Here is a 12,508-nt window from a genome sequence, read left to right as displayed (position 1 = left end):
GTTTTTACAATATTAATGGTGCAACTCTTCTATTTTTTCGCACTTGCATCGTAATTTGGCAACAAACAAGAAGTGACAAGGAGTACTTCGGAACATACACAGCTGACAAAAACAGATAGTGACATTGACAGTTGACACAGACACATGATTACGCATTGCCGATTTGCAGCGTGTAGTGTAGAAGTAATTTTGTTTAATATTAATTAACTCATAACATTCACAATGGAGGAAAACGTAGCTTTAGACTCTACAAAGCAGAGGAAGTTTAATAAATCAATTAAAGGAATTAAAAAGCTTTTAAAGGTAAGATCCTACAATATCGGCTATAAGAGGTTATGTTTTGAAAACGCGTCTATTTAAATTATTTGTTGCAGAAAAATGAAGATAAACCCCATAAGCCAGCAGTACTGGCCCCGAAGGATGAAGAAAGTAAAACAGAAAAGAAGAAAAAGCGCCCAGACAGAGGATTAGTATATTTATCTCATATCCCGCACGGATTTTATGAGGTTGGTCGACATTTTAACTACCATGCTTGCAGTTGTACTTTTCTGTTTTTTCTTTGAGAAACTTGATGACGTAACAGGAAGGTGGCAATAAATACATAGCAATAAAATAAAGTTACTTATTATTGTTAGTCATTCCCAAGTATTGAGTAAACCTTTTAATTAAGTTTCACCTGTAGGCCAAGCACATGATTGGCGCGACATTATCTCGCTGCGAGATAGACTACCCGTCTATTACTAACTGTGTTAACAAAAGAGGGACGGGTAGTTTATGTCGCCGCGAGATACTGTCGCGCCAAAAATGTGCTAGCCCGGCTGTCCCAGTGTTTGTTTGTATAGTAGTTTACACTTAAAACTAACATTCGACTTAAAATAGTGCCCACAGCTAAAATTAACTGGTTTTACAGCATGAAATGACGCAGTATTTCAAGCAGTTTGGCATGGTGACGAAAGTGCGTGTGATTAGATCCCCGCGCACAGGCCGCTCCAAGGGCTACGCTTTCGTCGAGTTCCGTGAGCCGGCCGTCGCTGAGATTGTGGCTGAGACCATGAACAACTATCTCATGGGGAAAAGGCTGATCAAAGGTATATCTTTAACTTTGTAAGAAGCCTTAATTTTGAAGTTTGAACACACACAGACACACATTCACTGACAGTAAGAGAGCTAAATGTTGTTAAGCCTACAAGCTTTGTGATTTTTAAAGACCTTCATACTATACTGAACTGCCACCCTATATATGAGAATAAGAGCACTCTCATGACAATGATCATTTATATTACTGGTCAGGGTTTAAATGTTTCTGACTGGTCTGTACTACATTTTGTTTTTTAGCTGCCATCATTCCACCTGAAAAACAGAAGCACAAGGCCGTCAGAAAATACTGGAGCACCAAACACAACCCCACTGCCCACAGGAGGATTAAAGAGAGAAAGGTATATTCAACATCCCACTTAGAGCTTGTATGTACAAAAAAGAGACAACATTATGCCCTGGAGATTCTTTTTGTATGTATGGTAGTTTATAAGTGTGGGTCAAATCAAAAGCACCCATGAGATGGTCCAATGCTGTGAAGAGGATGGTTGGTGGCAACATACAGTGCGTGACCCTTATGGCTCATGATCGCACCCTATGGAGACTTAGCAAACATGGTTGTGATCCTCAGCAATGAGGGACTGAGGAAGAGGAAGGGTCAAATCTGAGTAGCTAAATTTGACCCACTTCCAGATTTCGGATTAAGCTGAAATATTGCACACATATATGTAAATTGGATGATATAATTCAATATTGTAATAACATGGAGCTGACCTGATGATCATGGAGCTGACCTGATGATGGAGACAGGAGGTGGCCATGAGAACTCTGTGACAAAACAATGCAAACTATGTATATGTGGATGTTAGAAAACTGTTAGCTTCAGTTGTTAATTTGTGAATGATTTGTTAAGAGTTATCTGGTGAAATACTAGATTAATGCCTGTAAATATATATATACTAACTTACCATTGTTTATTGAAATTACAGGCTCATAATGCTGAAAAGACTGATGCCGAACATTTGAAGAAGGCCAAAAAAATGCTTTTAAAGTAAGTAGCTTGGTAGTCACAAATATTATGTCACGCCAAAGAGAATTTGAAATAGAGGAATATGTGTTAAATTTGTTAAATATAATGATCAAAGTCAAACATCATTCTAAAAGTTTTAATCATATGTGTTGAAAGATGGCAGTAAGTAAATGTACTGATTACATAATTTACTTGGACAATATTCCTCTAGTCTAAATTCTCTTTGGTCACGCGAAAGAATCTATCATTCTTATACAGTTTAACTTATTTTTATCATTATCAGATCATCACATTATCTAATTTATAGTTTTAACTTTACATAAGGGGTTGTAAACGTACAGACAGCAACACTCCTAACTGTCCATCGGTGGACCTTATTACAAAAGGCATAAGGTCCACGGATGCACAGTTAACAGTGTGAACGATGGTACTAACGTTTCGGATTTAAATCCATACAATATGTCTTTATCTTTTTACCTTTGCCTATAACGACTTCCGGATATAACGACGAAATTTCGGTGGTCCCTTCATCGTCGTTATATCCGAAATCCACTGTATTGCTATAGGAAAATTCTACATATTAACAACAAACAATCACAATTTTTAGTCTTCAGAAAACCAAGAAGAAGCTGAATGACCTAGGCATAGACTATGATTTCTTCAAACCTGTTGATGTTCCTGCGGCACTGTTAGAAAATGTGAAGGATAAATCTGAGTCAGAAAGTAAAGCTGTTAAGACAAAGAATGAGGCAGATGAAAAGCAGAATAAAAAGAAGAAAACAAATGCTGCACAGACAACAGAAAAGGTTTGTACCTCGTTTGTACAATATTCAGCAGTTATTTATATGTTAGTGTGTAAATTGTTCAAAATTCACAATTTTCATATATGAACTTGGGTTTTAAATGTTTAATTTATAATATTTGCTAACTTAACCTAACAGTATGTTAGAAATAAATAACCGAAAATTAATGTTAAAAAAAATTCATTATTTAATGTGAACCTCACAATATACAACAAAATTGATTTGCTTATTTCATTGTTATTGATCACGCTTCTTAATAATTTGTATATTTTAGGTGACAAAAGAAAAGAAGCCAGAAACCAAACAAAAATCTGCTGAAGGAAAAAGCAAGAAAGACATCAAGAAGCCTCAAGAAAGTGATAAGGCAAAACAGAACGAGAAACAGAAGAAAATGAAAGCGGCTGGAGTAAAACTGCCAGAAAACTTCATCAAAATTGCAGAAGAGGCGGAAGAGAGTGACAGTTCCTTAGACTTTGACTCTGATGAGTATGAGAAGATGCTTGGGAATGATTCAGACGCGTCTTCTGGTGATGAAAGTGATGATAATGATGAAGAGGACAGTGATGGTGAAGAAGAGAGTGATGATGAAGAAAGGTTAGTTAATAGGCCGGCTTCTTCTTCCTCGATTCCCCATGACTGAGGGTCACATGAGGTCGTTACTTTGTGCACCAAGGCTCTCCATTCTACACGATTTCCGCCTTCCTAATATTAGGCGCCTGTGTAGATCCCTTGCAGGTCTTCTTTACAGTGTCCACCCAGTAGATTGGTTAGGCCACGCGAATCAGCTCGGTCTGTATAGATGTGCTTCTACCGGTGCTTCGTAGCCGCGTGTATTTACTTGGGAGGCACGACACATATTTACTGCGGTGGCTCAATCCGTGTGGACCATTTATTATTTTCAATGCCTGTCTGTTAACATTTTCATATTATCCTTGATATAAGTTAGTTGACAAACAAATAAATAAGCAGAGAAGTTCTGGTTTATGACGATGGAGCCTTTAAATTCGTCATAATTTTGTAATCGCAGTCAGAACTTTTTTACGTAAATTATCTACACTAGAAAGTATTGATTGAATTTAAATTTTAACAATAGGATAGGGATCCAATACGAAAAAATTGACAACCCTATGTTAACATTGTTAAACAGCAAATAAAAAAGATAAACAAAATAACGTTAGTAAAACAGACTATTAATTTAGTCAAAGTTATGTAATTTGCTGTAATTTTTCAGTGAGGAAGAAATACCACAATTGATACCAATTAAACAGAAGAAGGGAAAGAAGCCTCTTGTAGCTTTGCCTCCGCCTAAGCAAGCTTCCAAGCCTGCCAGTGTTCCTAAAGCTCAGAAACCTCAACCTCCCCAGCCCAAGAAAGGGCCAAAGCCAGCTAATGTTGCACAGGGCAAGAAAGCACCTCCAGCTCAGCAGGCCGTGAAAAGGAAAAACCAACGTAAGTTAACTATTTTAAAGATATGTTCTACTGTTATTAAAACAAATCTTAAGTAAGACGATTTTCGAGCGAGTTGAAAACGAGGCGAGTCGTATTGTCATACTGGAATGGGAGCGAAGTCGTTGCGTGCTCACGGCGATATGCGATATCGTTGCAAACACGCAACGCTCTCGCCTCGCTTTCAAGTCGCTCGCAATACGCCAGTGTAGCCGCGCCCTAAGAACTCTCTCACACATGGTGACGCGTTGGTGTTTGTCGTTACCAAAACTGCAATGCAACATGTGTTCTCACACGGCACGCTTTAACTTGTATCGTATCGCGGTAGGCCCTCTGACTTTTACTAGGTACCGCCGTCCATTTATAATTTACGATACTATCTAAAATACAAACTATTGTTACAATTTTCTTGTGACTGCATCATAGGCGTACCCACGGTGGGTCAAGGTGGGGCAGATCTCTGACCATAAGCTAAGAATTTCTGTTTCAATCGTACCGTGTTACAACGTACTCAGCCTCCCCTACTTCTGCCCCACTCCATGATAAATGCTGCGTACGCCCATGGACTGGATGGACTTATATTTATTTCTTACTTTTTTTACAGAACCTGAGGTGTCACCCAAGAAGCCCAAGTTTGAGAAGAAAGATAAGAAGCCAAGAAATAAACAATTTAAAAAGAAAAATAAAGCATAAGTAAATGTTTATAAATAGCGATTTTATTTTTCCATTAAAAACGAAAAAACATTTGACAGGTACATTTTATTTATTATAATTAATGTACTTACAATTGAAATAGAATTCACAGATGATCAGAAAATAACGTCTATTTATTGCACTAAAGCTAATATTGATCAAAAACACCTAGAATCTAGTTTAAAATTGACATTGGTATATTATTGGGGCAGGGATCACAAAAGGATTGTCTACAGTTATTGATCTGGATCCTAGGGATGTACACAGTACATAAAACTACAGTTCTAAACTGTACTACTTATGATTCATTATGCTTAATCAAATCATTATAACAAAATAGCAAGATCATCGAGCCGTGATGGTAAGTAAGGCCCAAAGTCCTACCTATAGTACTTATTCAGTTCAATGAAATTTAAATCATATTCGATTGGAACAGAGTTGCTTTTTCTTTGTTTAGTTTAGTTTTTGAACAACGCAAAATCAACTCTATTTTCTACATTGTAGGTTCAAATTTCTGTGGCAAATTTTGCATTTTTCTTTTGTATGGCTGGGCCTTAGGAGGGTATAGGTACTAAATATATCAATCATAAAATAAAATATTGTACTCACAAACGTCGCGAATGAAGAATTCTTACAACTGTGATAGTTACGGACGTTTATTTATTCACGACTCAATATCACTTGGTAATTCAAAACATTTAATTTAGAACCGCAATTCCCACAAAATATTTATGTGCGTTTTTGTATGACAGGACAGGAATAGGTTTATGTGGGAATCTATTTCACTGTCGGTGTCGACCTAGTGGCGCTGGAGTTACCCCTTTGAACGCCAAACTTCAACTGACGCGCGCGGCTAAAGCACAGAATAAATAATAGTACTAGGTACATAAGACTCACTCTCTAACAAAGCGAGTCTGTTACGATCAAGACAGATATGGCCGCTAGGTGGCGACAGCACCACGCGCGGCTTATGGCTAGCCACCTAAATTGGTGTGGAACGGATGTACCTTTAGCTACCTGTAGCAAAGCGACGAAATCGCGGAGTGAGCCACGCCTGGCTAAAGCCCAATCCATCATTGTGCATTTCGAAAAGGTACATGACGACGCGCCGGGTGTATTCCCATTTGTCCCCGTCCCACGTGACCGCTGCCATACAAGAGACGGGGACAGATGGGAATACACCACGCGCTATGCGTGGCGTTCAAAGAGTTAAGTCCAAAATGATTTTATTTTGGCTTACGATATGTACACTACTGACGAATCATTTGAAAAAGTCCTTAATAGAAAAACATCTAAATACAAGTAATATGAAGAGACAGCTAAACAGAAGTAATAATGTGCTAATAAAACAGTAATTGTACTAAACATTTAGGTAGAAATATGATTAAGTAAATGTGGGTGGGTCTGCTAGCTTACTAGGCTACATAATCCCCACTTGGCACCACCTATAACTGGGTAAAACCCAGATAAATACTAAATGTCGCAGATTTCACTAACATTAAATATATCGGAGTTTTACAATGTTAGAACACGTCTAAACCACAAAACAGATAGGTACAGAAATCAATCTACATACAAAGTGCGCTCGAGCAACGCACACATAGACACTGCTCACGGACACGATATCTCGGACCAGTTGGGACCACTGCGAGCGCGAGTGCCATCCGCTTAAGACACGCGTCTGTGAACTTTTTTGTGCAATAATGGAGAATCAAAACAAAAAGTTATTATAAATGTCCAGTGGACGGTTGTTTAAATTCAACATTAAACGGTGAATTGACGTTTTTTAAGCTACCAGTGGTTTCAGAGAGAATGCAAATGCGAATTTATTACATTGTATATGAGAATGCGAATTTATTACACATTAAAATATAATAATCGTGCATTTCGCCAATCTCGAAGTCATCGCAAGATATTTTCTGTGGCAAGTTTGAAATATAACAATGACATTAAAATTAAAATACCTATTTGAGTTATTAATGTTATTATTAATTTATATTTCCATTAATATGAAATATAATATAATAATAGGTTAATGATAGATTTTTTAGATTAGATTTTTTGTGCATAAGTCATAGTTCGCAACAATTGCAACCCTAGAGCAACCGCCGAGCGTAGGTATGAAAAGTAAAGTACATACATGTGATTGACTTCTGTACCTATCTGTTTTGTGTCTAAACTATGTCACAATATATGCTAACATACATAGTTGTTTGTTAAAAAAATAAAGATATAAAATAATATCAATTCACATCACATTCCGATAAATTTAATGCTAAAGATACCTAAAAATGCATACATATTATATTTAATAACAAGCAAATACACCTAACATTGCTACTATTTGAAAAATAATGCATTTACGGAAACTGAATATAATATGAATTTTTTTGCCCAGGCTGCTCAATATTTGAATGGATTTTGTTCAATCTCAGACCATTCAATCCATACAAACGGATTATTTGACCTCCACGTTGGCGTTACATTACAGTCTCCGGGACTTCGGGTACATTTCAATAATTCCAATTGTTTCGATACGGTCAAACATTCATATCTACTCCGTATCATCCAATTTAACAATAACGGGTCTCTCATCTTCATCATCGGCATCCAATCCCGTGAAATCCCATTGCAATTTCTCTGTTAAATTCTCCTTGAATCGTTCAATCATTGTGAGGAGTCGTCCATCAACTTTACTCACATAAGCTGTTCTGAAGAACTCTCTTAGCTTCTTATAGACTAGGTTCTTGTTCATGACAATGTCTGCTAGGAAGTCCTCAGGCATCTCTTCGATTTGTATCTCAATTGTTCTGATGAAGTGGAAGAAGACGCTTCTGTATTTGTGGATGGCGTCGTCGCATGAGCAGAGGAGGATAACGAGGCTCTTCCAGTGCTCGAAGCATTCGAGGGAGTGCCCAATTAGGAAGCAAAGGTATGCTAGTTGCAACTCCCCGATGATGTGCAGGGGCCTGGAATAATAATAATAATTTTAAAATGTAACTTCTACATTTTAGGGCCCCCCACATCTAGCGTCTTTCGAGCGTCGGCGTCTGGTCAGCGCTATGGAAAATGACGTCGCTGCGCAGTTGCGTCGACGTTGCGTCGAGCAGCGGCCATAGAGTTGTAGACGCCGACGCTCGAAAGACGCTAGATGTGGGGGGGCCCTTATGTGTAAGCATAATAAATAGCAAGCATCCAGCATTAATTATGAGTCCTTATGACAGCACCGAGCAATAATTCAGGAGGTTTAAATAACGTTCTAGTGTCTCAGGCACGGTCTAGTTTTTTATTAACGCTGGACAGCAATATTCTCACTTAGCTATGCGATAAGAGCCACCCGAGACTAGGGTCTTTTGAGCGTCGGCGTCGAGTCAGCGCTTTGGAAAATAACGTTGCTGCGCAGTTGCGCCCACGTTGCATTAGGCAGCGGTCATAGAGGTGGCTAGACGCTGACGCTCTGAAGACGCTAGTGTGGGGCCCCTAGTGTGGGGGCCCTATGACTTCCCATTTTTTCTAATAAAACCATTAAAAGGAGAAGGATAGTAATCATGAGAAGAGACATCTTGCGCGCGCCATTTCGCAGAGTAGTTATTAGCAGTTCTTTACAGTGCACGTGAATTTTAAAGATCGATATATCCCTCACGGAATACGCACCAAATCCGCATTGTCAAGCAAAAAGGCGGCTTGAGTTATATCAAAGAAAGTAATTGATCAGAATGCTTACTCATCGTGTTGCGCGATCATCAGCTCTAAAGAGTAGGACTGGTCTAAGTAATGCTTGGTGATCTCTTCTGGAGTGGAACCCGGTGGGTATTTGTCTTGCGGTATTTCTGTGAACCTCATTGAAGCGCCTGCAATGAGACAAAAACATTCGTTTCAAAAATCTTTTTCAAGTTCTTCTACTAATGGAGCATTCCACGGGCTGTCCCGTACAAACGCATTTTATTTCCTGTGTTGCGACTTTTTTCTCGGCATTTAAAGCAGGCGATTATTTTTCTGTGCATATTTTTGACCATTTGTCATAGAAAAGGAAACTCTTATATCTTTAAATCTTCAGAAACTTCGCGTTTGTACGGGACAACGGTAGACAATTTCATGGAATGCTCCTAATTTTAATACTTAGGGTGGTATTCCATCTGTCCAATTTCTTTGTCTAATGTGCATTGCGTCTCACTCTCTAATTAAACAAAATTTGAGCCGCAAATACACATTGGACAAAGAAATACCACCCTTAGATATTAGTGCACATATTCGAAGACAAGTGCTGCCGCAATTTTAGCAGCTGAAGTAGATGGCGCAGTACAGCCCTGCATATTAGACGATAACTAGGTTGTAATTGCTGACACTGTAAAATGTGCCGCACGCGCCGCTGCACCACCCGCGCACCCCCGGCCTCCTGTCTCCTCGAAGTCACGTCAACGTGCTTATGTTGACGTCGCCGGTCAGCCTGTCGCAGCTAACGGATCAACGCGACTTCTAGGGTGTGTGAAGCACCTCCTCTTAAGTAGAAGTCCTCCCGTAACAATGTGGATAAATTGAAAACACAGAATATAAGGCAATAAACAGTTGAATTCGCTTGCACGATTCTGAGTCATAAGTGAGTAAATTTTATACCTGGTACAGGTTTCAAGTCCGGTAACATCGCATTCTCTTTCTCAGCCCTAGTAACTCTCTTGGCTCTCTTAGCATCGGACTGTCCCGGAGTCTCTTCCGCTACCTCCTCAGTCGGTGTTTCAGGGTCCTCCTGGCTCTCCATTGACTCGGACTTGGTGCCTCGCGGCCGGTCTTCATCCGTCATGGAGAGGAGTTCCACTGAGGCTCGGATGATACCCTTTTCTGGAGATAGTTTTGTTGCGAGTTCAGCTGAAATGTTAGATAAAAGTTTAAGTTAATTTTGGTGTCAGGGTGTAAGAGGTAAATGTAACATGAATGTATTTGAAACAGCATTAAACCAAGCATAGTTTTAAACCAATTGGTTTAATAGGTATTTGACCATTATGATTCCAATCCACGGCATATACGGCATGGCAATGTGATCCAATACGGAGCCACCCCAGCCACCCCGTTACGTCGTCGCCCAAATCCAACGTTTAATATTAAGGGCCCCCCACATCTGGCGTCTTTCGAGCGTCGGCGTCTACAATTCTATGGCCGACGTCGACGCAGCGTCGACGCAACTGCGCAGCGACGTCATTTACCATAGCGCTGGACCGACGCCGACAGACGCCGACGCTCGAAAGACGCCAGATGTGGGGGGGCCCTTAAAATATATTTATAGTTGTTCAATTTCTATGTGTATTGTTTTTCTTTGACTCCTTGTATTTTTTTATTTTGTACTTTCACAGTGCCTCAGTTTTACTGTATGTATAAATAAAAATAATATTATTGCAAATATCACAGTTGAGCAATAATATTTTGAAAAAAGTAAGCTAAGGGGCTATTCATAAGTTACGTCATTACAAATTAGGGGGGGGGGGTCTGGACATCGGACGGCATCGAACGGGGTCATTCGAAGCATGATTTTTGAGTGATTTTAGGCGGGGGGGGGTAAAAATCGTCAAAAATCGATGCCGTCATTTATGGACAGCCCCTAAGCAATTTCTTGATATATGATTGCTGTTGGCTAATTTTCACTTTGTAAGATTTATCAAAACCTTTGTGATAACCTTTTAGCAAACTATCAATGAATATGATTGCAAATGGTTGTGCAATCATATTCATTGCTTAATTGATAGGTTAAAAATTTTCTCACATATTGCCAATTACCTGTTATCTGTGACGTAAGCAGCTTCCATTTCTGCCATATCTCGTAAGGGTACGGAGCGAGGTGCCGGTCCAAGTTGAACAGGTTGTCCTTCAACCGCTGGATGCTCTCCTCGCTTATCTCCTCTGTGCTTATGTCTTCCGTCTTCTTGTCCCACATCTTTACGAGAAACTCTTTCTTGTGGAAGTAATGCATGAATCCAGACCTACGTTTAAAAGTGGACATTATTTACAAGATTATACTGCTATTCTAATACAGAAACAATTATAAAGACACTTCATTCACAAAGAAACTCTGTACTCCTACTAGGGAATGCAAATCGGTTATTTTTTGTATGGAAATAACCGCGGTTTCAGTTAATAACCAATTATTTCCATACAAAAAATAACCGATTTGCATTCCCTAACTCCTACACAGCATATTAATAGCATTCCCATACACTCCATTAAGCAAAATTTTTAAGAGTGGCACCCTTAGTAGAGAACCATCGATTGATGTTTTAAGAATCACAAAGATCCACAAAACTTGATTTGATACTCTCAATATTCCAAGTAAGTTTTTTTTAATCATATGAGCTGCAACTTAAAGTTCGAGAAGCCGTACCTATGTGGCTGTGGTATGTAGCACCCGAATGGCGGTTTGTGGACCCCATAGATATCGGATTGATTTCCGGGTGAAAGACCAAGCACAAGTTTTTTAAACAGCCAAAAGTTAAGAAAATAAAAAAAACATTATCTCTGACCTTGGGCAGACGTCCCCGGTACTCTTGCTGACCGCGGAGTAATGCACGTAATGCAAACCCGGTGGAATCATCTTAATTCCACGGAAATCCTCATCAGTGTTCCAGCATTGCATGTCAATGCCAAACTGCGTTTCCTCTGGTACTCCGAGAAAAACGAAGGTCCCGCCCTCGACGAGGAGCTTCTTCGCGGTCTCCTGGTCCATTTTGTAATGAACCTTTGCCGCAAGTCAATAAAATGAGTTAAAAATACAACAAATCAATATGTTTACATTTGTTGAGAATGTCAGAGGTTTTACTAGTGATGTGACATGACATCTAACCTTTTCTAGGTTGTACCGGTTAATATTATACTTATTGTTTTTTTTTCATATTTAATAGAAATATATCATTCGGTACTTTTTATTGTTTACATTTAATTTTATTGAATTTTTACCACTAGGTATGAGAATAATTTTGATAATAAAGTGCAAAACCATAGAAGGTAGGATCGTATAGAAGTGGTATTAGAATGGTATTACATTGGCTATACGCGTGCCTCCGTGAGTTTAATACTAGATTCATGTGCAAAACACATTTTTGTTTTCCGGTGCGACGCCCTCTTCATTGTCATGATCGAATGTTCTAAAGGCATCTGTACACAATGGGCCAGCGCCGGCCACTCCAAGGGACGCAGCCATGCGGTAGAATGAGATAGCAATATCACTTGCTCCCTCTAACGCATAAATGCGTCCCTTGGAGTGGCCGGCGCTGTCCCATTGAGTTCATAGCATTTGCTCAAAAGGGATTTCCCTTTGTAAGTTTCTCAATCAGGATAATTGGACCACGAAGTGACTTTCAGCAGTGTTAGTTATCGGTACATGTACCAAAGTTATAATTATTGTAGGTGCATCTCTATATAGATCAACGTTTAAGGAGACTGGTCTATAACCGCGAAAATCTAAGTTCGCAATTTGCGGGCATCTTTCTCTGTCACTCTTATTATGCTTTCATTGGAG

General features: G+C 39.2%; 2 protein-coding genes and 1 long non-coding RNA gene across 3 annotated transcripts in view; 1 reads left to right on the top strand and 2 right to left on the bottom strand.

Moving 5' to 3' along the window:
* The window catches only part of LOC134664571 (uncharacterized), a 513,832-nt gene that overhangs the window by 384,463 nt on the left and 116,861 nt on the right, over positions 1–12,508 (bottom strand). The gene's annotated exons all lie outside the window — the stretch shown is intronic.
* LOC134664548 (MKI67 FHA domain-interacting nucleolar phosphoprotein-like) lies at positions 139–5,022 on the top strand. Its single transcript, XM_063521252.1, has 9 exons — positions 139–303; positions 375–506; positions 911–1,088; positions 1,336–1,436; positions 2,025–2,086; positions 2,673–2,871; positions 3,143–3,462; positions 4,100–4,317; positions 4,919–5,022. The coding sequence occupies exons 1-9, from the start codon at positions 223–225 to the stop codon at positions 5,005–5,007; spliced, it is 1,380 nt and encodes a 459-aa protein (XP_063377322.1). The 5' UTR covers positions 139–222; the 3' UTR covers positions 5,008–5,022.
* On the bottom strand, positions 5,013–11,822 carry LOC134664551 (protein AAR2 homolog). Its single transcript, XM_063521257.1, has 5 exons — positions 11,514–11,822; positions 10,774–10,976; positions 9,622–9,870; positions 8,732–8,858; positions 5,013–7,976 (listed from the first exon to the last, which is right to left on the bottom strand). Exons 1-5 carry the CDS (start codon positions 11,714–11,716, stop codon positions 7,562–7,564), a joined length of 1,197 nt encoding a protein of 398 aa, XP_063377327.1. The 5' UTR covers positions 11,717–11,822; the 3' UTR covers positions 5,013–7,561.

The sequence above is a fragment of the Cydia fagiglandana genome, chromosome 5, assembly GCF_963556715.1.
Source record: "Cydia fagiglandana chromosome 5, ilCydFagi1.1, whole genome shotgun sequence".
Lineage (NCBI taxonomy): Eukaryota > Metazoa > Arthropoda > Insecta > Lepidoptera > Tortricidae > Cydia > Cydia fagiglandana.
Note: the sequence above shows the minus strand (reverse complement) of the source record. Positions and strands in the feature narration are given on the sequence as shown.